A 24235-nucleotide genomic window follows, 5' to 3' on the forward strand; every position below is an offset into this window, starting at 1 on the left:
GAGGAGATTCATCACCAATAATTAAGGGCAAAGAGGAAAGACCTGGTCATGCCTGAATCAAGTAATCCTGGACCTGCCCAACCTCCAGACTGCTTGTCACATGAAATGAGAAAAGTTTCACGGCTTGCAACTCTTGGTTCAGTGTGGCACTGTGTGCCACCAAAAGGCACCAGCAGATGGGCACCTTGCCAAGCATTGGGAGGGCAGGGCAGGCTTCCTGATAAACCAGCTGCCTTTATGTTGGACCTCCTGTTTGGCTGCCTGCCACTCTGCCATCACTTTCTCAGTGACATCTCTGACCACCCCATCCAAGGCTGGGTCCACGTCCCCTGCGTTGCCCGCCGTACTTGTCTCCATCTGGCCGTGCCGCTATCTCAGAATCCCTTGCTCTTTCTTCTCTTGCTGTACCTTGTCCGTCTGTCCACCTGCAGCCATGTCACCCACCAAGTCCCCAGATCCCAGATGGCTTGGGCACAACGGCGAGCACGGCCGACGCTCATCCCCCGAGTGCCCGCCTCCTGTGCTCCTGGGCAGCACAGGGCCACCCTGACGGCCCCCCAGTCTGTGGGCAGTAAGATGTCCCTGCATCCCCCAGCTCAGTGCCCACACATCCAAACTGACCCCTGGCCAACTGCAGAAGAGACCTCGAGGGCAGAGCCTGTGTCTCCTAAGTCCCTCAGGGTCTGAGCCCACACAGACACCCAGCCAGCTCCGGCCAGGGCCCGGTGGGGATGGAGACAAGGTGGCCAAGGGCTTTCTATCTGCAGAGATGACCTGGGGACCCATCAGGATGGCCACCATCAAACAGCCAGAGACTGTGGAAACTCCGATATCCAAAGTCAGGCCCTTCCCTAGAAGACTTTATCATTTAAACAGAGAAGGCGACCCGGACACCAGAGATGACGGCACCCAGGGCAGGAGAAGGGGCCCGGCCTGTGGTCAGACGGGCTTTCATCCCAAACCTCAGCTTTGCCGCTTGCTGCTGTGTGATGGGGGAAAATCCTCAACCTCTCTGTGCCTCTTTTTTCCCTGCTTACAGATGAATATAGTCATTCATACTTCAAAGGGTTGTAAAAACACAGCGTAGCATACAGTAGGTCCTCCATGAGTGACCATCGGGCTTACGGCACCGCAGGCTCAGAGGCCAGTCCTGCCTGTGGCTGCCTTCCAACTGCCCGCCAAGGAGCGACAAGCTGAAGAGTTTGGGAAATGTATAGAAATCGTCTTCAAAAGGCCTGGCAACAGGACTCGGCAGCTCTTATCTCAGCCACGGACTAAAAATCCCCGCCCCGGGTCCTGGCCCGAGAGAGCTCTCCAGACTGTGTCTTAGCAGAGAACGCTTACCTTTGAGAGGTAGACATTATAATACTCACAGATAAAATGTCACAATGAGCAGGGTTTGTTTTAAAATAATCCCGTGTGCAGAGGGCACCATGGGAAAAGAACTGGTGGAGAGAAAGTGGCCGGGAAGCTAGAGACCGGCCGAGATGCAGGGTGAGGGCCTGGGCTTCGAGTTGTGCGATTCTCTGTATTTTCACTGGTGTTTGGAATTTTTCATAAGGAAAAGTATGTTTTAAAAGGTCCCCAAAGAACCTTCCAAGAAACACACTCTAATTTCCCCATTTCACAGAGGACGAAGACGGAACTCAGAGAGGTTAGGTCATTGGTCCAGGGTCACACAGAGTGTTTGGCAGCAGAGTGTAATTCAAACCCAGGTCATGGTGAAGCCTGAACCCAGACTTGTTGGTGACACCAGCAACTTAAAAAGAAACAAAATTACAAGATAATGAAAAATACGTACAGATTTTCACAGAAAGATGTATTTAGTCAAATAACTTGAGTAAGAGTCTGAAGAGGCCCAAACTGACATAGAATTTGAAGAACAGAGTTTCCGCCGTCATCAGTTCTTGGGGGGAAAGGAACACCTATTGTTATTGGGGGTGGTACTGGGGATTGAACTCGCGGGTTACACCCGCCGTCCTTTTAATTTTTTATTTTCCAGACAGGGTCTGGCTAAGTTGCTGAGGCTGGTTTTGATCCTCCTGCCTCATCCTCCCCTGTCCCTCAGGACAGGCGAGGTCATGCTCCTCCTTCCCAGATCGGGTCTGAGGCTAGTGGCTAAGTCCCAGGTGTCAGAGCTTAGACGTGTGCCCTGGCTTGCAACCGAGGCGGCTGCTCTCCTGAGTCCCCCAGAGACGCCCCTCTGGGCCTGGGCACAGCATGGACACCCCACAAAGGCCCACCATGATCCCCTAGAGCCTGGGCTCAGCCCAGCCTGCCCCTTCTTGGCTGGGTGCGGTGCCTGCGCCACTCCTGCGGCACCCGCACTCCTCCCGGTCCCAGGCAGGGACGCCCCGCAGCTGGGCCTCCACTCGCCATGCCTGGCCCACAGGGCCTCGTCCAGCCAGGGGAGGCCGAGGCCGAGGTGCACTGTGACCAGCGAGCAGACCTCAGGCTGCGCTGACCGCGCCCCAGGCGCCCTGAGCCCGAGCCTGCAGCCGGCGACCTGCGCACCCGCCCTGCTGCGTCGTCCACCCTGAGTCATGTCCGCGGGAAGGGGACCCCAGCGCGAGGACTTGGAAAGACCAGCTGTCGGGCCCCTAGCGTCACAGGGGGGGAGCAACCCTGAGAAATGAGCTGGCCAGGGCTGGCCAGGCGGCCAGGCGGCCAGGCATCCAGGCGTCCGCACCTGCATCCGACCGTCCGTTCCCGGAGGTGCCTTGGCAGACGGGCGAGCCCCCTGGTGGTGAGACGGCCAAGGGCACGTGAGGAATGGGAAAGCCGTGACTGCCCCCCTCTGGACGGAGTCAGCAGCCCAGAGGTGGCCTCGCCCCTCTCCGTTAAACAGCAGGTCTGACGGCCACCTACTGCGCCCAGGCTCCTCTCAGATAGCGTCTGTTCCGTCCTCTGTCCTCTGAATCACTCCGCGAGACCCCAGACCACAGAAGAGGAAACCGAGGTTCCGAGAGGCTGGCTGCTCGGGTCATCCCCGCTGCTCAGGAACAAAACCAGGGTCCCAAAGCCCAGAGCTCACCTGCCAGGTGGAGGAGGAGGGGGAGGAATGAAGGAGAGGCCGATCTGCGTCCTACTGCGGTGGCTGAATGGCGACCCCACGAAACGTCCCTGAGCCCAGGGTGATGTATTTGCAGATGGGCCTCTGGCCCATGACTGGGACCTTGAGAGTGGGACCCTGGGGCGGCTTAGTGCCCTTGTAGGAAGAGTCGCCGGGATGCAAGGACACAGGGAGAAGGAGGCCGCCCCTGAGCAGAGCCCTCAGCGGAAGCCTCATCCTGACCCTTAAGTCTCCGGGCGGAGTCCTGAACCCCTGCCCGCCTGGCCACGCCCAAGCTCCTGCCACCCGGCTCCGCCTCTGCCTCTGGAGTGAGGTCCATTTCAAGGGTGGCAGCAGGTGACAGCTGTGTGTTAGGGACTGTAAACGAGGTGGCCAGTCCTGTGGCCTCACCTTCCTCCTGTCCCCACAGGCCATGTCCTGCAGAGGCTCAGTGACCTTGGCCAGAGCAACTGCACGTGTCTGTCCCCAGCCCTCTGCCCCCCCACTCCAGCACCCCCACCCAGCCGACCCTGAGAGATTGGAACCAAAGACAGAGCCGGTGGCCCCCTGCACAGGGTGGAGACCCATCCTGGCACAGCGCTGCCCGCCTGCCCTCCAGCCTAGCCCCTCTGTGGCCCTTGCCCTCACCCAGGCCCAACACATCCCCGTCAGTCACTGGCCTGACCTTGAAGCCAGGGGGCGCTAGAGTAAGGACTGCATGTTCTGAGCTAGGAGTCCTGGGTGCAGGTCGCAGCTCTGCCACTTACCAGCCGGGTGACCACGCCCGGTCGCTGACCCTCTCTGGGCCCCCTGTGCTTGTCTTTAAGTTAGAGTGAACAATGGCAGCCTCGCGAGATGTTTCCTCTAGTCAGTTTCCATTTTTCCTTAGATGCGGCTCCACCTGCCTGTGAGGCAGCAGTGCTCACCAAGGGTCCCCTTTGTTCCCTGCCCCAGGACAGGCACAGCCTAGTGAGCGTTTCCCGCCCTGATCCCCCCTGTCCTCACAATAGAGGTGGACACAGGAGGCTCGGTGGTGCTTAAAGACGGGTGGTGAGCGAGTCCAGCGCCGTGCCCAGAGACGGCACCGCACCTCGCAGGGAGTCCCCAGGAGTCTGCGGGGCCCCTACGGTGGACAGAACGGAGACCACCAAGCAGAGCCGGTGTCACCCCACCTCCTGCAGGGGGGAGACAGCTGTCACCACCTTCGAGTGACAGGCTGGGCAGGCAGGGAGGGGGAAGGCTGTCGGGTGAGAAGGGGACTTCTGCTTGGCCTGGCTGGGGAGGCTGGGAGGCTGGGAGGCTGGGAGGCTGGGCAGGCCGAGGAGGCTGGGGAGGCTGGGCGGGCTGGCCATCAGTGGGGTATCCTGCATGCTTGGCTGAGGCATATTTTGATTGCTATGGTGGGTCTTAAATTGGAAGCAGGGACCTGGTGAGACTCTGCTGGGTACTGATGAAGCCCTGGCCCTTGGGGACCTGCGTTCCAGAGGCTCCTGCCCTGTGCCTGAGCCAGCCCAGCTTCCTCCCCTCCATTTTGCCTCCTGGGCTGCCGATTCCAGGCTGCAGCTCTGAGTTGGGCCTTCGTAGGGGATCTGGCCACCGTCCTCTGTATACTCAGTCTCTCACCCCGGGACAGGGTGGACCAGGGAGGGGCATGGACTAAAGGGGGGATTCGCATGGCCGGGGTCAGGACTGGCCGAGGGACCAACACAGCCCCTCCCCAGGCTGCCGGTCCCCACCCCACCCTGCTGCATGTCTGGGCCACCTGAACCCGACACCCTTTCCCTAAGGCCACATCCGGGCTCTTCCCACAGGGAGTTGTGTTCAGGACACCAACTCCCATCACGGGCACATGAATGACATACCACTGCCACCACCGGCTGGAGCCCCGAGCCCTCCTCTAAGCCCGTTCATGATTCAGGTTCTTTTCATCTGTAAAATGTGCCCCCAGAGAGCCGGCAGTCATGGCCCCGCGTGGTCATCATCCACTGGAGGGACATTTGTATCATCCACTGGAGGGACATTGGGAGAGCCTGCTGCAGGGAGCCTGGGGGAGGTCTTCAGGTCACCGTGGACCCTGGCCTCACCCGCCCTCTGCCCCCACTTTGTAGCAGCCTGGAGGTGAGCTCCCTGCAGCAGGCTCTCCCACAGGAAGCACTGCCAAAGCACTGGGACCTCTAAACACGGGCCCAGTCCACCCTTTTCTTGTTCAGTTGGCTTACGGGCGTAACCGCGGTGGGGAGCCAGCTAACTCAGTGTCCAGAGCTTTGCTTAGGTGCAGACATTACCTTGTGCCCACCTGGAGTCCGAACACGTTAGGAAACCATTCCTTCGACAAGCTTTCTTGACTCAACAACGGGTGAGGATTCAGCATCTCCCCCACCCTCTCTGAAGAAGCCCTTCACATTCTTTAAGGCCCAGCTCAGTTGTTACCCCCTTCAAGCCTGTCTTCGTCTTGTAAGACTGAAGTCGTCCTCCCCGCCTCTGGGCTCCTGATGCACATGGCTTTTCTGTTGCTGTAACAGAATACCTGAGACTGGGACTTTATAAGGGAAATAAGTTTATTTAGCTCACTGTTCTGGAGCCTGAGAAGTCCAAGGTCAGGTGGTTGCACCTGGTGAGGGCTGGTGCTGCGTCATAACGTGGTAGAAAAGCAGACAGGGAAGCCGGTGTGTGGGGAGGAGACACAGGGACCTGGGCTTGCTCTATAACGACCCCCCTCTGGCCATAACCAACCCACTCCCCGAGCCCCTCCCCAGGGAAGGTATCAATCACTCCTGAGGACATAGTTGTGTTGCAGAGTCCCCTCCTTCCCACACAACCACAATGGCCATCGATCAACCTTTAACATGAGTTTGGGGGCACAGCCCTAGCCACACCCCAGCAGCTCGCTAGCGTGTGATGGTAACTGGGGCTGTTGTGGGGTCTGGGGGCCGAGCAGGAGCAAGCCCTGTGCACCTGAGCAAGCCCTAGGGAAGCCGCCTGCCGGAGCAGGGCCATGTCTGCATCCCACAGCCTTCCCACCATCATCACCTGAAGCAGACCTACTGTGTGCTGGGGCTGGGGGAGGAGAAGGCAGTGCCACCCCCTGGTCATGCTGGGGTCTCTGCGGCCAGGCAGCCTGGATTTGGATCCTGACTCTGCCCCCCATGATCTGTGACCCTGCTCACCCTGCCTTGAAGATGCTGAGATTTGCTCATTGTAGGTTTTTTTTTTTTTTCATTTACTTTGAATTTTTAAAAAATATTCCATGAAGGTGTCGTTTGTCTTGGGCTCCTTTCTGAATCTGCTTTGACTCAGTTGCACTTTCAGTGACTAATCCAGCACCTTAGGAGAGGCGCCCACCAGAGAGATACCCATCCATTCACAGGCTGCACCCCAGGACACTAAGACTTCCCCAGGCCCCAGCTCAATGCTGCTCTGTTGAGGAATGAAGGTTCCATGTATGAATTGAGGGACAATTCAACCCGTGACACCAGGCCAGGGACCTGCCACATGGCCAAGGGCTCAGGGCCGGTCTTCCTCTGGAGGCATGGTCAGTCTGACCAGTGGATAGGCTGAATTGCTCTTTTTCCACCTCAGAATGCTAGGTGGGCACAGTTTGAAATTGGGGCTGCCAAGGGCTGAGATCTTGGTAAGCCCCGACCGTGTTTGGGGATCTGAGAAACAAGGGTCACTAAGAAAGAAGGCAACCGGAGCAGGGCTGCAGTTTGGCTTTGCAACATCAAGCCTGAAACCTAGGCTCAGAGGTCCCCAAATCCTTTCTAAAGGAAGATAATGTCACCTTGGACCTAAAACTATCTCTACAAATACCTTCTCAAATAAAATGACCAGGAAAAAAAAAAGAAAGAAAGAAAGATAGGAGAACAAGCAAAAATGAATTAGGTGCAGCAGAAACAACAGATGATAGAAACAGACCTGAAGAATCCCCGACGTTGGGATTGTTAGAGAGACTGTGCAATCGCATGTTTTATCAACTCCAAAAATGCTGTTAGTTATCAGGGAAAGCACTATTGTATGTTCCACTAAAAATAAAAATAAGTTTCCAGTTACCCAGCCTCTGCTTTTTTGAAATGTGTCTTACTCATTCATGTCAAGAGACTTGCCATTTCTCTCACCTCCAGCTGCATCGGAGGTGAGGGATGGGCATTCCTTTGCATGAGTTCAGTATCAAAATGTCACACAGATTTCCAGGCCTGGGGGAAGAACAGGGACCAGATTCACCCTCCCTCCTGAACTAAAAAATAGGAGGAAATATAGGAGCGATGACGGCCAGGATATCGGACTACAGACAACCACGGACCGAGCCTACCAGGCAAGAATAGAGAGGTGGATCTTGTGACGCCCACCACAGCACGTGGGAGGCACCACAGCAGATCCCTGAGCCACGGACAACAGGCTGTGAGCACAGAGAAGCCGAGAGAGCGCCCACGTCATTGGAAAGGAGAAGGGAGACAGCAGAGTATTCAGGTGAGTAAGTATCAGCACATGCATAGGAGAACACCCCCCGGGGAAAGAGCCACCGTAAAGATCTCGGGGAAACACGCACGAACCCCCCAGGCCAGGGTACTGCCCACTCTCAACAATAAGAGTGGAAAATCTCAAAACTCACTGGGCATCAGTTGGACTTCTAAGAAGGATCTAGCCTCAGTAATGAGGACAAATGAATCCTAGATTAAACGCAGCTCTGATGCTGCCTAATAAAGTATAAAGGCAAGATCTGAAAGGATCAAACCATTTCCAGACAACCTAACTGTATCCTAAAATAAAGTTCAAGAATATTTACTTGACTATAAATATCCAATCCAATAAGGTAGAACTCACCGTATCCAGAATCCAGCCACATCCGCACATCTCCACTGTGGATAGCCTAGCCTGGAACACTTCAGCTCTCCTCTGGACTACTGCCACAGCCACCTAGCTTGTAGCAGTCAGGGTAGGCTAGCTCACGCTGCAGCAACAAACAGCACCAAAAAGCCCAATCACTCAACCACCAAAGATTTTCTCACACTCACATTCAATGATTCATGGTCCTTCCAGGACCCTGGCCCACAAAGCAGCCTGCCAGGTGCAGAGCAGAGGCCAAGTTCTCTGTGGGCTCCTCTGCTTGGAGGTGATACCCTCTGCCTCTGTTTACATTCAGTGACCATGTGTGTCGCGTGACCGACTGTGAGTTCTGGGCACAGGTGGGGATGGGGTAGAGAGGCAGGCGTGCAATTTGGGCATGAGCTCAGGAGGCCTCTGTGCTCACCTAGCAGACAGAGTGAGCTCCTTAAACAGAAGCCAGGTCATGCTGCTGCAGATCCCTGAGCCATTCCCTGGTCAAAGCCAGAATTCCTACGATCCCCGAAAGGCTGCCACCTCCCCCCTTGACACAGCCTGCTCCCTCCTTCTGTTGGCCTCTCCCAGGAGCAAGCCCCGCAGGTACCACAGGAATGCAATCAGCTGTTGAGCTGGCTGATGTCTCCCCAGCACCAGGTACAGTGCCTGGCACGGAGTAGGTGCCCAGTAAATACTTCTAACTAGTGAAGGCAGCTCTGGGCTGCCCAACTGGCTGGCACTTTAGGGTCATGCTCTGAAACACTTTATCTGAGCACAACAAGGCGGAGCCATCATCTTCCTGGTCTCTGGAACCATCTTACAGCAACCAAGCAGATTCACCTGGGGCTGACTGTGGGGATGGGAAGCGCTGGGAACCATTCTCGCTCAGTACTTGTTGCTCCTTGGTGACAGGCTGCCACCTTGCGGCTGAGTGAGGAAGTGCAGCTAGTCGGCCTGAGAAGCTGCTCAATGGCAGGAGATGTCCACTTTTTTTTTTTTCTTTAAGAATGTTTTATCAGTTGTAGATGGACACAATAGCTTTATTTTATTATGTGGTGCTGAGGATCGAACCCAGTGCCTCACACATGCTAGGCGAGCGCTCTACCACTGAGCCACAATTTTGAAACACACTTAGTCTCTGTGCAGGCGTCAGAAGCTTCTGGGAACAAGTTGGGAATCCCAGGCTTGGTGGTCTCAGGGGCCTCTGGAGCACGTGCCCGTCGACCTGAACCGCAACCCCAAACTTACTTGTGATGAGCATGATCTTTTGCACACGCACACAGCATGGGTTCAGCCATCCAGCCAGCCAGCCAGGGGCTACCAGGGGCCAGACACTGTCCCTGCTCTTTCTGTGCAGAATACAGCCCTCCACTTATTCAGCGACTATTCGCTGAGAGCCTGCTGGCCCTGGACAGGCGCTAATGAGGGGCTGGTCTGTCAAGTTGACGTGCAGAGACAGAGCGCAACGGAATGGCAAGGATCCAGCTGTGAGGGGAGGACACGGGGCCACTGAGGGAAGCCCTCGGGAGGGCGACAGTTAAACCAAAGCCTGAAAGAGAAAGAAAAGCGGAGGGAACGGCATTCCAAGAGGAGGGAAGAGATGTGCGGAGAGTGGCTGGAAGGGCCTGCGGGAAGCTGGAAGAGGCCAGATTCCGCAGGGCCTTAGGGTCCTGGTGAGATCTTTGCAATGAGAAGTGCCCAGTGGAGCTGAGAGGGGCGGAGCGGGGCGTGGTGGGGCGGGGGCTGGTGGGCGGGGCCTGACGGGGCGGGGCCTGACGGGGCGGGGCCTGGGAGATGCCTTCTGACTCTCTTCTGCTGAAGGCCCATCTGGCTGAGGATGGAGAATAGAAGAGCCCCTTGTCGGTGGAGTGCACACAAAATTGGGACGACTGCAGTTCTGTCCCTGGGGAGCTTGCTTTAATGCAAGGAACATAAGGCGTCCAGCCAGGCATTCTGAGTTCAAGTCCCAGCTCCACAATTTTCCTGTGTTGTGACCGTAGGCAACTGCTCTGAGCTTCCGTTTTTTATTGAAATGAGACAAATGCTCACACTGAGGATTTCTGGGGTATTGCCATGGTCTGGATATGTCTTGGTGTGTGCCCCAGGTGCCTGGTCCCCAGCAAGGCGGTGTTGGGGTGGGGGGGTCTCTAAGAGTGGGGTCTAATGGAATGTGGTTAGGCCATGGGGAGCACCCCCAGGATTAGCAGAGTTTTCATAGGACCTTGATTAGTTCCCACCAAGGTGAGTTGTGAGCCTGAGCCTGAGCCTGTCTGGCTTCCTGTGTTGCCCTGTGATCCACCATGAGGTCCTCGCCAGAGCCTGAACAGATGGGGCCACCGACCCAGGGCTTCCACCTTCCAGAACTGTGAGCTAAATAAGCTTCTTTTCTTCAAAAAACACTTGATCTTGGTATTTTGTTAAAGCAACAGAAAATGGACTAATACAGCACATTAGCTAGACAAAGGGAGATGAAGTGTGTGGTACCTAGACAGGGTCTAGTCGGTGCTCAATAAAAATCACAGGGCAACACACACACACATCCCTTTACAGAGCAGGAAGCAGAGAGATACTGCATATCACAGTTGATAAACACCAAGCAGGAGGACGTGATGCGGAGCTAAAGGGTGAGTCAAGCAGGCCTTGAGTGCCAAGCTAAGCCACGATCAGGGCTTCTGAGTGGAGGAGGATGGTGAACCGGGTTCCCCTTTGGGAAGATAATCTTGGCAGCCAGGAAAGAGGGAGAAGATGGAGGAAACAGCTGGTGCTTTCCCTCCAGCTGGGAGGTGAGATCCGGGCCTCCCCTTATCCCTGAGGCTTTGCCTGGACTCCTAGAATTTTGCTTGAGGTCCTGCTTCCCTATGGCCCTGATCTCTTCCCCAAGGCCCATGGGTACCAGGTTGCTAAGCATTTGGGGCCTGGCTGTGTTAATGAGCAGCATCCTGCCATACCAGCCAACCAGGCTGGGAGAGAACTTCCTCAACCCAGCTGCTCGTGTCCTGGAAAGAAGCCCAACTTGGTTCAGAGACAGGTAAGGGGGAGAGGCAGCCAAGGGGCCGGTGCTGGCCTCCCGGCCTGGCTGTCATCCTGGGGACTGGGAGTACAGGAGCAGTACAGGCTCCCAGCCAGGCAGACACCCAAATCACAGAGACCAAGGTCTAGCTCAAGTGGACGGACTTGGTGCCCTTGGATTCTGTAGCCCTCCTCCCAACAATCCCGCCACATGGAATTCTGCAGCCCACCGGCCCCAGCATTGATGTTCTATGGTCCACAGCCCTCGAGCTTGCAGACCGCACTGCTAGAATGGAAACTCAGGAGAATAAAGTCGGCTAAGGCAAAGACCCAGCTGCTCTTCCCCATCCCCAGCACTCCTGCTTCAAGGGAGAGACCACGGCCCCCAGAAGCGGAAGGGATAGTGGGCTGCTCTCTGGAAATGGACCGCCACAGCAAGCCCACCCTGGAGGCTCCATTAGTGTTCGCAAGGACCGGGAGCAAAGGAGCTGCATGGGGTTCGTCCAACACAGCAGCGCTTTGGGGCAAATAAGGCCATTCTGGCTACTTAAGAGCTTGGGGTCTGGTGAGGGGGAGCCAGATACTAAGAAATGATTACATCCCTGAATCAGGGGAAGGCAACTGTGTGTCTGGGAGACACGGCTCCCTGGAGAAAGGACGGGCCCGCTGGGCTTTGAAGGCTGAGTAAGAGGTCACAAGCATTCAGCGTGGGGAAGCACCAGCTCAAGTCAAGACATACTTAGGAAAGTCACAGTGTCTTCTGCTGGAGGGGACAAGGCACTTCCCTGTTGGGACATGGGCAACCAGTCTAGACGTAGAGTCACGGGAAAGAGGTCAGGAGGAGGAAAGGGTAGATGTGGATCGAAGCAGCATGGAGATTAGACTTAGCTTTGGATTTGGAAGCAGGTGACAGGGATGTTTAGCTGTTGTCAGTCTAGGCAGCACCCTGAGGAGCCCGTGGGCAGTGCTGCCTTATCTCCCTGGGGCCCAGACCAGGCCTGCGAGGGGCGGAGGAACCTGAGGCTCAGAGGGCGGAAGTGAGTGCCCCAGCTCGCACACCTGGCGAGGGGCCCAGCAAGAGATGGCACAGATGGACGGCCAAGTTCAACTGTGAGAGTCAGACTGGCCTTAGATGCCTGCTGCACCCTGGCTCTGCCGTCTCAGAGAGCCCTGACTCCTCACGTAGCTTCCATTTCCGTCAGCAAGTGCAAAGGACAGTATGTGACTCGGGAGGCTCCTACAGCCACAAGCAAGACGCTCTGTGGGAAGCCCCTGCCCTGGTCCAGGCCCGTTGGCTAGAGCCACAGATGATATTAGGATGATGACCAGTTCGAGGTAGGGTTAAACACAGGACTCAGGTTCCAGGCGGGAATGTCCTTCTTTCTGAGTTCACCCTCGCATTTGGGCTCCCTGGTGGACTTGAATTTGCAGAAGGGGTTTGTGCTTCTAACAAGGAACAACAATGGTCTAGTCCCTGTGGACTCTAGTGACCACGGGCTTGAGATTTATCTTTGCAGATAATCCTCAGTTCTCCCAGGCACAGCCTACAGGAGCATTTCAGTCTGAACAACCAGCCTAAACTACACCACTGTCCACCACTCAGTCCCCCCGCCCAAAAGATGCTGCCTACTCAGAAAAGCTCAGGTGGGAGGTTAACGGCAGGTATAGAAACCAAGGGGAAGAAACAACTGTTTCAAAACAGGCAGAGGACTCCACTAGACACTTCTCCCAAGAAGACACAAAATGCAAATTACTAACAAGAACTTGACCAACGACTGTTGCTCATTATCAGGGAAGTGCAAATCAAAACCACAGAGAAATCCCTCTCTGAGCCCATTGGCATGACTGTTTCAAAAACAAAGGAACAGAATATCACAAGCCTTGGTGAGGAGGTATGAAATGGACCCCTGTGCGTCCCTGATGGCAGCAATGCTGCCGGGGAAGATGGCAGAAAACAATTAGGCATAGATTTACCATGTGACCCAGCAACTCCTCCTCCAGGTACAGACCCCAAAGGATTGAAAGCAGAAATTGGAGCAGATGCCTGCACCCCCATGTTCACAGCATCTTTTGCCTAACAGTCAAAAGATGGAAACCATCAGCCAGTGAATGTATAAAGAACAGACAATGGAATATTATTCAACCATGAAGAGGAAGGGAATTCTGGCACACGAAGTGAATTAAACAGACACAGAAGGACAAATGCCCTCTGGACCCCTGTTTGAGCAGCGCCTGGAGTAGTCAAACTCCCGGAGACCGGAAGTGGCAGGGTCTTTGCCAGGGGCTGGGGGAGGGATATTGGGATTATTATTTAATGGATCCAGACAGAGTTTCAGTTTAAGAAGAGCAAATGAGATGAACGTTGGTGAGGGCTGAACCATGATGTGAACCTATTCAAACCCCATCACTGTTGACTTCAATGGTGGAAATGTTAAAAATTCATGTTATGTATATATTACTACAATTGTTTTAAAAAGACAGACCATGTGGGAAGATGCAGGCACAGCAGGTCGGGGGGAGATAGCTTGGTCTCCCGGGGCCAGGCTTGCCCCTGTGACTGCAGGAGTGGACACACCCAGAGGCCTGAGCTCCAGCTCCACCCTCAGGGTGGGCCTGGGGCAGGTCTGCCTCGCTAGAAAATCCGGAAGCTGTCTGGCTTACAGATTTCCTCCAGGACTGCCTTCTGGGCTCTGCCTTATTAGGAAGGCTTGGATGGTGCAGAGGAGGAGGTAAAGGGAACAGAAAACCAGACCTTCATCACCCTGGACATTCCAGGGAGGCCACAGGACCCTTTGACTTGGCAAAGAATCGGCCTCACAGGAATCATGACATCAGTGAGGGTCCTCGTTGCAGATCCTGCCCTCAAACTGGGTCAGTGAGGACAGTGCAGTAAAGAATCCACTTACAAAGAGATGGACAAGGACAAGGGAACCAAAGGACAGGGTTGTACAGCGGCTTGCAACAGCAAGACCCTTAGTGCCACAGTGCTTACAGGAACCCTGAGAGAGTCTGTGTAGAGAAGGTCACCTTAGGTAAGGACAGTCCTGCAGGAAGGGAGCCGGGGAGGGGGGAGGGGTACCCAGACCTCTCTCTCCATGCCAGGGCCTCCCAGTAGCCAAGTCCAACAGGAAGCCAGAGGACAGGGAGCGTGGTAAGGTGCATTCAGGCCACTGCAGCCAGAGCAGTGTGGCAAAGGCTGACAGGGAAGTCCCAGGAGCAAATGGGTGGGGGTCGGGGGTGGTGGTGAATCCAAGTGAATCACCACCACTCTGCACTTGGCCTGAAAGGGTGGCCAGGAAACGTCCCCTTGGCTAGTCCCCACCCTTTTTCAATGGCTGATCTTAGAGGTGCTGGGGAAGGAGCCTTGGGCTCTTTCAGGCATGAAGGGAGAGATGCTGTTTTGTTGAAGAGCCTCCACTTACTGACAGAGAGCAGTGGCTGGGCCTGCGCTTCCCACCCATGCACCGTGTTCTCATTCACTCACTCGGCCAGCGTCTCTGGAAAGTGAGTGCCCAGGCAGTGTTGGGAGCCACTAGAAAAAGAAGCACGGAGCAGCCTACCAGCAGCAGCCCTCACCCTGGCAGTTGTGCTTGGAGTCGGGCAGCCCTGGGCTTCGCCTGCCAGCTCCCAGGCTGTGGGTTGCACCCTCTGAGAAATCGGATCAATTACCTCCCCCTCCCCACTAGTTGTCTTAAGGATGCTGAGTAAAATTCTCTGAAAAGCACTGGGTGCAGAGCTCCTGATGCAGAGTCAGAACTCGGCAGGGGGGACGCAGCGCCTTGTTAAGCATCCCCTGGTTGGCTCATGTTCACCCATCTGCCCTTCTGAGCTGCTTTCTTTGGGATGATGTTGTAGTGAGTTTGTTTCCGTTTTCCTCTTCCTCTCTCCCCACCTCCCAGACCTGGAAGACCCGGTCAGGAGCCTCTAACTCCTCCCTGCCACCCCAGGGCTTGGAGGGGGCTCACAGTGACCAACATTCATACGGTGGCTGGATCCTGCCCATGGCTGGCTTGCATGCACTCGAGCTCGAGAACAGCCCGACTGGTAAACGCAATGCTGGGCCCATTTTACGGATGAGGAAACCCAGCCCAGGAGGCAAAGAGCCGGCGCGGGGATGGAACCCGGCAGTCGGGCTCTCCGAGCCGGCCCAGCACTGCGGCTCCCGGAGCAAGCGAGTGCGAGAACGCGTCCCGGGGCACTCCAAAAACGGACGGCGGAGGCCAGTCCCCACCGCCCGGGGCGCGAGTGCCGCGCGCCGGGACAAAGGCCGGGCGGGGGCCGGACGGGGGCCGGACGTGGCCCGCGGGGGCCGCGCGCCGGGACCTTTAAGGGGCGGGTCCGGGGCGGGGCCTCTCTAGGGGCGGGGCCTTCCGGGGGCGGGGCCTGGACTGCGGGCGGCTGGAGAGCGCGCGGAACGAAGGGCGGCGGCGGCTCGTGCTCGGCGCGGGCTCCGGATCGCGCTCGTCCCCGCTCCCGGCTCCCGGCTCCGGTCCCTCAGCCCGCCCCGGCCCCGCGGATCAGCGGCCATGCCGCCGCGGCGCAGCATCGTCGAGGTGAAAGTGCTGGACGTGCAGAAGCGGCGGGTGCCCAACAAGCATTATGTGAGTGCGGCGCGGCCCCCACGCCCCCTCGAGCCCCTGGCGCCCAGGGCCAGCGAGAGCCCCGGCCCGGGGACGCCCGCCCGCCCGCCTGCCTCGTGCCTGGTCCCGCGCCGCCAGCCCGACCCCGCTCCCCTCCCCCTCGCCTGCTGGCCCCGTCCCCTCCTCCTCCCTTCCTCCCGCCTGGTCCCCTGCTCCCCTCTGCCGCTCCCCTTCCCTTTCCGTCTCCCCCAGCCCTGCAGCTCCGGTGCTGCCCATCCGTGAAAAAGTCCGGCCCCAGCCGGTGTAGGGGACAGAGAGGAAAAGGGAGAGAGACAGAAGCGCCTGCTCGCGGGTCGCCCCTCATTGTCCAGAGGTACCTGACCCGCAGTGCCCAGCCAACAGGTAGCCCCTCTGAGCATTGCCGCGTTTGGCCCCATCCTTTTGGGACACCCAGCCTGAGCGAGCTAGATCTCTGGAAATGGCTCATTGGAGTCAACCCCCCCCCATAACTTCCGTGTAAAACTGTAGGAAAGTTTTCTCTGGGAATCTCCCTCTGTGAAATGAGAGTCGTATTTGGAGCTGGCGAGGACTAGAGAAAATGGGCCAGTAGTGTCCTTTTGCAGATGGGAAGGGTGAGGCTCTGAGGCTGCGAGTTCCAAATCACAGAGCTGTGTTCAGGCCTTCCCTCCTTCTGGAAGGTGAGCTTGGGGCTCCTGGTGACCTGCAGGTGGAAAGAGGCCATGCCTGGGTCCAGGTAGCCCTGAGACCACCTCAGAGCTTCTGGGTGGAGAGATGATAGGTGGAGAGGAGGTCTTGGGGAAGGCCTCCCTCCAGGAGGAAGGGGCTGTGGTGTCTCAGGGGATGAAAAGTGGGCAGCAGAGAAGTTAACCAGGAAGGGGAAAAAAAGCAAGAGGGAGGAAAAGAATCCTAACAAAGAAGTGGAGAACAATGACTAGAAAAGGGCGTTGGCTGTCTAAATTCGGCTCCTGGGCCTCCCTGGAAGCCCTCTTTGCATCTATTTTTTAAAGAGACTCATCCTTACAAAGCAGAGCTACATGCCTTCCATGAATAGCCTATAAAATTCTGGAGATAGTGGGGAATCCACTGTGCAGTCTACAAGAAAGGGCGTGCTGTGCGGGTCTGTATTGTTATTGGCTGGGCAGCCAGCTATTCAGCCCTCAGCTGGGCGGTGGGAAGCTATTTCCTGGACCTGTGGCATCTTTAAATAGAGTGAAGTTTCCCTCGATCCAAGCTGAGCTAAATTGTCTCCCCCCTCACACCAACCTTTTTTTTTTTTAACTGCTTCAAGTGCTGCCAAATCTTGGTTTCTTGTTGGAGCCTGTTGAGTGTGTTAACTGAGTTGCCTTTTTGGTATGAAGATAGTTTTCACCAACATGGCAACAGAAGAAGTCTGGAATTCTCCATGCTGCCTCCCCCCCAGATCTGTGAGCTAGTCGAAGGGAATAGATACAGCCACTGAGGACTGGGCGCCATCGTCCTCCCTCCTGTCCTCACCTTTCACATGCATCAAGAGACCGTTCTCATGCCCCCTTGACAGATGAGGAAACCAAGGTTCACAAAGTTGAGGTTCTGTGCCTGAGGTCACAGTCAGGAGCAGAGCAAGTATGTTGATCCAGGTCTGTTGGGCTCCCAAATTGCTGTCCTATCAGATCACACAGCCTCCCAGATCCCCAATCCCCACACTTTCCCTGGGCAAAGTCCACTTGAAAACTGGGAAATCGGCCATGTCATTTGAGATAAGCCAGAAGTCCTTCATTCTCTGCTCCAGCAGATGCCTTCTTGCTACACGTTTTTTGAAGGGTTTGCAGGTTTGGGGACATCTTGCTAAGCTCTCAGCCACTCTTTAGGGGTCCCTTGAAGCAAGTCTGTGTTCCCACGTTTATTGGCTCAGATCTTGGTCTCCCAGCTTGCTGTGTGTGCTCTGCGCCTCGGTTTCCTCATCTGTAAGATGGGGACGATGGTGCCCTCTTCCAGGGTAGCCACCCTGTGACTGGCAGGAATGGAGTTCCTTAGCTCCCTGCAGCCTGCCTGCCGCATGGTGGCCACGTCACTGTGCTTGGGAGCATGCCGAAGTCACATGGGGGAGGGGAGTCCACCAGGGACTTGTTTCTCTGCATGTGGTTTTAGTCACTGGTGTGATTCAAGGGGCCAGCTCCCTTCTGGCCAGCGTGTGGGGGCGACGTGGCTGAGCTGAAGCTGAGGCATCTGTAGGGACAGAGAGTTTGGTGCCATGAGAGCAAGGGGTTCAGACCTGGAGGGACTGGAGTACCACCACCCTGGTTCCCGAAGCCTGCCCCCATCCCCACCCTGAAAGGAGCCGGTGAGGGAACAGCTGTTAGAAGGCTTGGACTTGGGCTCCCATTTAGTGTCCCTTTAGGAAGCCACCGTGAAGAGAGCGTGAGCTGGGGGCTGGGCAGTCCTGGTCTCCACCACTTCCTGCTGTGTGACTTTGCACAGGTCGGTTTGCCTCTCTGAGCCCTGGCTTTCATGATTTGCAGATTGTGAACACTGCTGGTTTCCTCTGGGACCAAGTTTCTCGACCTTAGCACTGCTGACCTTTGGTCCAGGTCGTTCTTTGTTGTGGGGCTGTCCCTGGCATGAAGGGTGTTTAGCAGCAGCCCTGACCTTACCACCGCTCACCAGGCCCCACTTCTTCAAACTTCCACCCGCCCCATGTGGTATGAACTTCCACCACAGGAACCCCTGGGGGACACTCTACCTCCAAACCTCAGTAAGGAGCGTCTGTCAACAGAATATGCAGAGCAGTTTCAGAGTGTCCAGTCACCACACACCCAGTCCCCCTTCCTGTCCCCCCATTTGCAGCTACCTCAGCCACCATCTGCTCATCAGCAGTCACCTGGGAGGGACAGGTCATGGTGCTGCAGATGTCATTAGAGAGCATGCCTGGAGCTCAGGTCTGGCCACAGGGGCTAGCCACCTGTTCCGCCCCGAGTGGCATCTTCCCCATGTCAGGATGGCGTCCTCTCCAGCCCCAGCCCGGCCTGCCTCACTTGTGGGCAGAGGCTGCCTCAGTGTGCCCAGGGCTACAGGCCAGGTGTGGGAAATGCAGGGGCTGACACTCCCGGGGGGCCTCTGAGACCCCAGCAGTGAGGCTGAATTGACGACGATTTTGTTTGAGGAGGGCTCCCCTGGAGCTGTGGCCTGCTGCTTCTCTGCCCACACCCACCCTGCCCACCCCAGAGCCCCAGGGTCTGGGAGTGAATGGGAAGGGGGCATCTGAGTGTGGCATCCTCTGGAGCCCCTGATTGTGCCCTTCCAGCTCAGGGAGGAGGAGGACTGTGGGACTGGGTTGTCTGGGTTGCCGGTCTCCGGCACTGGCGGGTACCTGGGGGCATTTGGTTTAGCAGAGTCTGGTCTGCGGGGCCGGAAGAGGCTGCCTGCTCTGCACGGGAGCCTTCAGGTCACGGGGAGCAGGACGGGTCATCCTCCTGGAGCCATCCGAGGACAGTTGAAGTGCACCCACTGCTGTGGCCAGGCACCGATGAAGCTGCCTCTGTGCTCAGTGGTCACCATGGCCCTTTAAACTGGGCATGTTGTATTATATGAATCCAGTGCTTCAAATACATAGAACAGAGACCAAAGTAAACACGGGTCAATAGCCTTCACTCCTCCTCTTGGCCAGAGCGCGACGTCTCCCATGTACGCTGCAGATCCGTTTTACTTTTTAAGAAATAAATCATTAAACTGGACATGGTGGTGCACATCTGTAATCCCAGCTACTCAGGAGGCTGAGGCCGGAGGATCGCAAGTTCAAGGCCAGTGTCAGCAACTTAGTGAGGCCCTGGATCAAAATAAGAAATATAAAGGGCAGGGGCTGGGGCTCAGTGGTTAAACGCCCCTGGGTTTAATCCTCCGTACCCCAAAATATACACAGGTAGAGACCAACGGACAGGATTTTTCTTTAACAGCTTTATTGAGGTCTCATTTACGTGCCACAAGAAGAACTCACTGATCTTTTTCGTGGGTTTCTAGAGCTCAGTAGCCATCACCACAATCTGGTTTTAGGACACTCCCATCACCAGCCTCCCCAGGTGCCTCCTGCCCCTGCAGGAGCCCCTCTGCCCAGCCTGCATCAGTGTCTTTGCCTCCCACCTGCCGACCAGCCACCTCAGATTGTCCCGAAAGTTTCAAACCGTGCGAGAGCAGCTGGCTTTAAGAGCTGTGTTAGCCCCGCTGTCCTTGGCGGCTCCAGAGCTGTTCCCTCCTCGGCCCCCATGCCCTAGCAGCCAGCCTGGGGCTTCCTCGAGCCTGTTCAGGGACCTGCTGGGGCCTGGGCTCTGTGTGTGTCTGTGTGCAGATCTGTGGCCTTGCTTCGCCCTGAGCTGTCAGATGTCTCAGTCACACCAGTCTGCTCCGTCCTCACGCCTGCATCAGTCATGTCAGTCCTCTTCTGTGAATTGCCCAATGTCACCCTTCTCCCCTTTGCCAGTGTGGTTTGTTACTTTCTTCTCTAGTTTTGAAGGATCTATTTATATATCAGGATTCTAATCTCTCAGGTAGTTTCCTTAGGGTTCTTTCTTTCCCCTACGGAGCTGGGGGCTCAGAGGTAGAGGCACATGTCTGAGGTCACACAGCAAGGAGTGGCTGCAAGGGAACTGAGCTAGATGGCTTTGTGTTGGTGGAGACAGAGCAGCCCTGCCATCCCACCACCCAGCCAAGTGACCGTGGATGGCTCACTTTTGCTCCTTGGCCCCAGTTCTCCCTTATGTGAGATGTCAGAGCCACCCTGGGCCCTTCCCTGATCCCCCAGTCCCTCCAGCCTAGAGAGACACAGTGAGCGTCACTGCCAACCTCAGTCACCCTCACCCGGGGAGCTCTGGGTGGGTGGTGGCCTGGGGTGCCAGGTGGGCCCGGCCTGTGAAAGCTCCCTCCTTGGTTAACCAGGCTCTGGGAGGCTGCAGTCACCGTGCCACACAGTGGCGTCCCAGGCAGATCTGAGTGTTCGGCTTTCCCGTCCCCGTCCCCGTACCCGTCCCCGCCCTGCGGAGGCCCCTGGCTGGTTGGCTCAGAGGTCTGGAGCCAGCTGTGGCTCTGCTGCCCGGAGTCCCTGTGTGTTTCCAGCACCCCCCCTTTCCCTGGCACCCCGCGGTGGAAACCCGGGGGCCGCGGCAGACACAGGGAAGAACTTGGATGTTGGAGGCGGCACACTGGGGAGTTCTGCGTGGCCACAGCCCCAACCTGGTGTCCACGTCTGGAGACCAGGCACAGCCAGTGCCCTCGCAGCTGTTGCTGGTCAAGGGCCCGAGGGTGCCCACCCTCAGTCTGCCCCTGCGGGCTGGAGGCCAGGGGGTAACTTGTCCCTGGAAAGACCAGCGTCCGCCTCCAGCATGCCTGGGCATCTGTAAATGGGCGGTGGCCCCTGCCTGCAAGTAGGGTGGTCAGCAGGTCCGGCTCATGACACGGGCCCGAGCCTGGTAGCTCCTGCAGTGAGTGGTGGCCATGAACACACTGTTAAGGGTACTGACAGCCACAACCTGAGCCATGTCCCTCCCTGCCTGCTGTCCCAGGCTGGGCACCAAGCTGTAGCTGGACAGACCATGAGCAAGGCTCAGCCCTGGGCTCTTATATCTTGGGGCCCTTGGGTGTGACGTTTAAATGGCAGGGTGTGCCTCCCGAGAGGCCAGCGGAGGCGGGCGGAGGCGCACAGAGGGCCCTAATTGGCGCTGGCCTTCCAGGATGCCCGCGGGCCTGACAGCTGTGCTCCACGTCCTGATCCCCCTCCGGCCCTCTAGTCCCCTCCCCTGTCCACAGTGTCACCTCTCCTACACGCTGGCTTCCTGCAGGTGTCCCAAGGCCAAAGGTTGTGGAGCTGCCACATCCTCAAATTATTTGGGCTGTCAGTTGAGTTCAGACTTTGGATCCGGGCCTTGGGTGAGCAGCTCAGGGTCCAGCCCCGCCGTGCCACCTTCCACCCGAGGCCTGTCTGTGCCTTGTTGTCCTTGGTGAGATGGGGATGGCAATAGCTCCAATTCCGTCGGGCTATTGTGGCACTGGGGGCGACTGTCTCAGGAGCACCGCCGCCCGTCACCCACCGTGGGGGTTGGTAACTCCTTAAACCCCATCAGGAGAGAGCCAGCTGAGGGAGGTGACCGTCTTCCCATGCCAGAGTGCCACCAAGGTGGCCCAGACGCCTTCCCTCTCTGTCTCTGGAACAGTGCGCGCAGCAGCTGGTGAGAGCAGCGTGTGGCCGAGTCCCACCTGGTGGCCGAGGAGGCTGGGAACGGGCGTCTCGGCCCAGGAAGAGAGCTCTCAGAATGGACGCTCTTGCTGTTTTTCGCTTGTCTGTGCTTTTTTCTGTTTTCCAAACGTTCTGCAGTGGGCACACCGTCCTGTTTTTAGTAAAAATAAGAAAATAGGAATGCTCGTGTCAAAAAGGAGCAGTGCCAAGCCGCGCGCCCCCAGCCCACATCCTGCCGCCCGGCCCCCCCCGCAGGCTGCCCGGTTGGCTGGCCAGTCCTCCCAGGCCACCCGCTCTGCTCCCCCAGCCCCGCCTGAGGGAGGGCTCAGGATGTGGCTTCCCTGTCTGGAGCTGAAGAAGCAGAAAGTGCGAGTGTCAGTCCCCAGGGGCGGCAGGCGCCCTCCTTACCATGCACCTCGCCAGGCCCCTGCCCCTCAGCTGAGGCCTGCAGCCTGGCCTGGCCACACCCTGAGGTCACAGGAGCACTGGAAAGACCCTGCAAGTTAGAGTGTGTCCCACACCCGTCCCCTGGGCTTTGCACTCAGCCACTGTCACCACAAGGGGTGCCCACAGGAGCAAGAGGACGAGGCTTCTCCTAGAGGATGAGCTCCCTTTAGGGGACTTCTTCCCCTCGAGGACAAGGCTCCCTCAGGGGACTTCCCCCCGCCACGTGTGCCCTGGTTGCAGGTGACGGGTTCCCTCCTCTGGAAGCTGCTGTAGGGAGAACGACTCTGTGCTCCCATCCTCTGGAGACGGGGCCAGCTATGAGTCTCTGCAGCCTCTCTGTCCCCAGGCCCAGTGGAAGCTGAGGGGCTGGGGAGGCCTGCTCAGAGGCTGTGGCTCTGGCTGGGAAGTGGGCTCAGCCTCGTTCCAGGCGCTGGCCCTGAGTCTCCTTGAGGAAGTGGGCGGCACATTGGGAGATTCAGGAGCTTCTGTGCAGAATGCCTGGGGACACGCACTGCTGGTCAGCTGTCCCTGGAGTTTCCCAGCCTGGGGTCATGCCCCAAAGCCATGTGGAGCTGGCATCCCTTGCCCCCTGGGTGTGTCATGGGAACCATCTGGTAGGAGAGACCCAGAGGCTTGGAGCCTGCAGCAGGGGCACCGGGCTCAGGGGTGGCCATCCCCTTGGGACTCTCCCTCGGGACCTGCGTACTCCCTCTTGGCCGCGGTGGGGTTCTTCTGCCCCAGCGCCAGGCTGCAGGGCACTCTCCCCCATCACTCCCACGTGCCTGAGTTCCTGGCCTGTGGCCTCCTTCCAGTGATGGCCGGAGGCGGGTGGGGCTGTGGGTCTGCCACTCCATCTCCAGCCACCGGAAAGTCCAGGGTGCCAGATTAGCAGATGGAAACCCAGGGCACCCAGCACAACTTGAATTTCAGATAAACACACAGTATCTGGGACACGTTTATGCTAAATGCCGTTTGGCTGCTTCATCATGTCTCTGAAATTCAGATTTTCCTGGGCATCCCGGGCTCCGCACTGTGCTCCCAAAACCACCACCAAAAAAACTCCCTGCATTGTACGATCGCAGTCCTTTCTTGAGAATGTGGGGCACAAACACACGGCGCTCCGGGCCAGGCGTTGCGCAGCTCGGGTGCTGGGTAGGTGATGGCCAGGAGACCCCCAAGTAGGACCTGGGGTGAGTCTCACACCTGTGGCCTCAGCTTCTGGGGAGACTTGGGGACAGCAGCACCTTGAAGGCTGATGTCAAGCATGGGAGGGGTGTTATCGAGGGACAAGGGCAGCGCAATGGCAGGCACCGAGGGCAGGAGGGCAGGACAGGAGAGACTAGAGGGGGGCCTGGGCTCCTGACTGGCCGAGAACCCCAGGGGATGGAGGCAGGGCCGCCCTGGGGAGCCCTGGCCTGGGGCTCAGGAACAGAGGCAGGTGCTGGATGGGAGGCCCTGGAAGAGCCGGCGCCCAGGCCTCCCCAGCTTGATGGGCGGGCAGGGCCCCCCCCCCACAGACCCGCCCTGAAGCAAGTCTAGCCCCACGGCTGCGTGTGGACAGTGGAGCTGATCAGGGAGGGAGGGAGGCCACGAGGGGGGGGGGGTTAAAGAGCTCCAGACCTGTCCGCTCTCCATGTTTAGTGATAGTGTCCCCCGCTGGAGGACAGCCACTGTTGGAGGGCGTCTTCCGTGCCCGAGGGTCTTCTTGCTGCACCTCTGCGAGGCAAGAGCCAGTGTGCAGGTTCTGGATCCAGTGACAGAAGCCACCGATGTGCTGGGAGATGAGGCTGGCAGAGGCAGCGGAGAGCTGGGCACCCAGCCGTGGAAAAACGGCGGGCAGCTGGAGCCCCTGGAGTGGGCATGAGGCTGCCCAGAGGCCACCTTTGGGCCAGCCACTGGGTCCAGTTCCAGGAAGAGAGATTCTGATTGGCCCAGCCAGGTCAGACTCTCCAGTGGGTGGGTGTCATGATTGACAGCGTCACCGACGTTGCTAGTAAGGGACGTAGAGTTGGGGGTCTGCCACTGGGAGGAGGGGGCCTGGGGAGGCGGAGACAGCGCGCGCTCTGTGGGTGCCGTCAGAAGCCCATCTCACAAACGTGGAAACTGAGG

General features: G+C 57.5%; 1 protein-coding gene across 1 annotated transcript in view; it reads left to right on the forward strand.

Annotated features, from left to right (window-relative positions):
* The first annotated feature begins 15405 nt into the window (after positions 1–15405).
* Positions 15406–24235, forward strand: part of Sh3pxd2b (SH3 and PX domains 2B) — a 75785-nt gene continuing 66955 nt past the window's right edge. Inside the window, exon 1 of the mRNA XM_027938754.2 lies at positions 15406–15480. Within this exon, the coding sequence (XP_027794555.2) occupies positions 15406–15480 (75 nt within the window). The remainder of the gene's footprint in view (positions 15481–24235) is intronic.

Source organism: Marmota flaviventris, chromosome 5 (genome assembly GCF_047511675.1).
Source record: "Marmota flaviventris isolate mMarFla1 chromosome 5, mMarFla1.hap1, whole genome shotgun sequence".
Taxonomy (NCBI): Eukaryota; Metazoa; Chordata; class Mammalia; order Rodentia; family Sciuridae; genus Marmota; species Marmota flaviventris.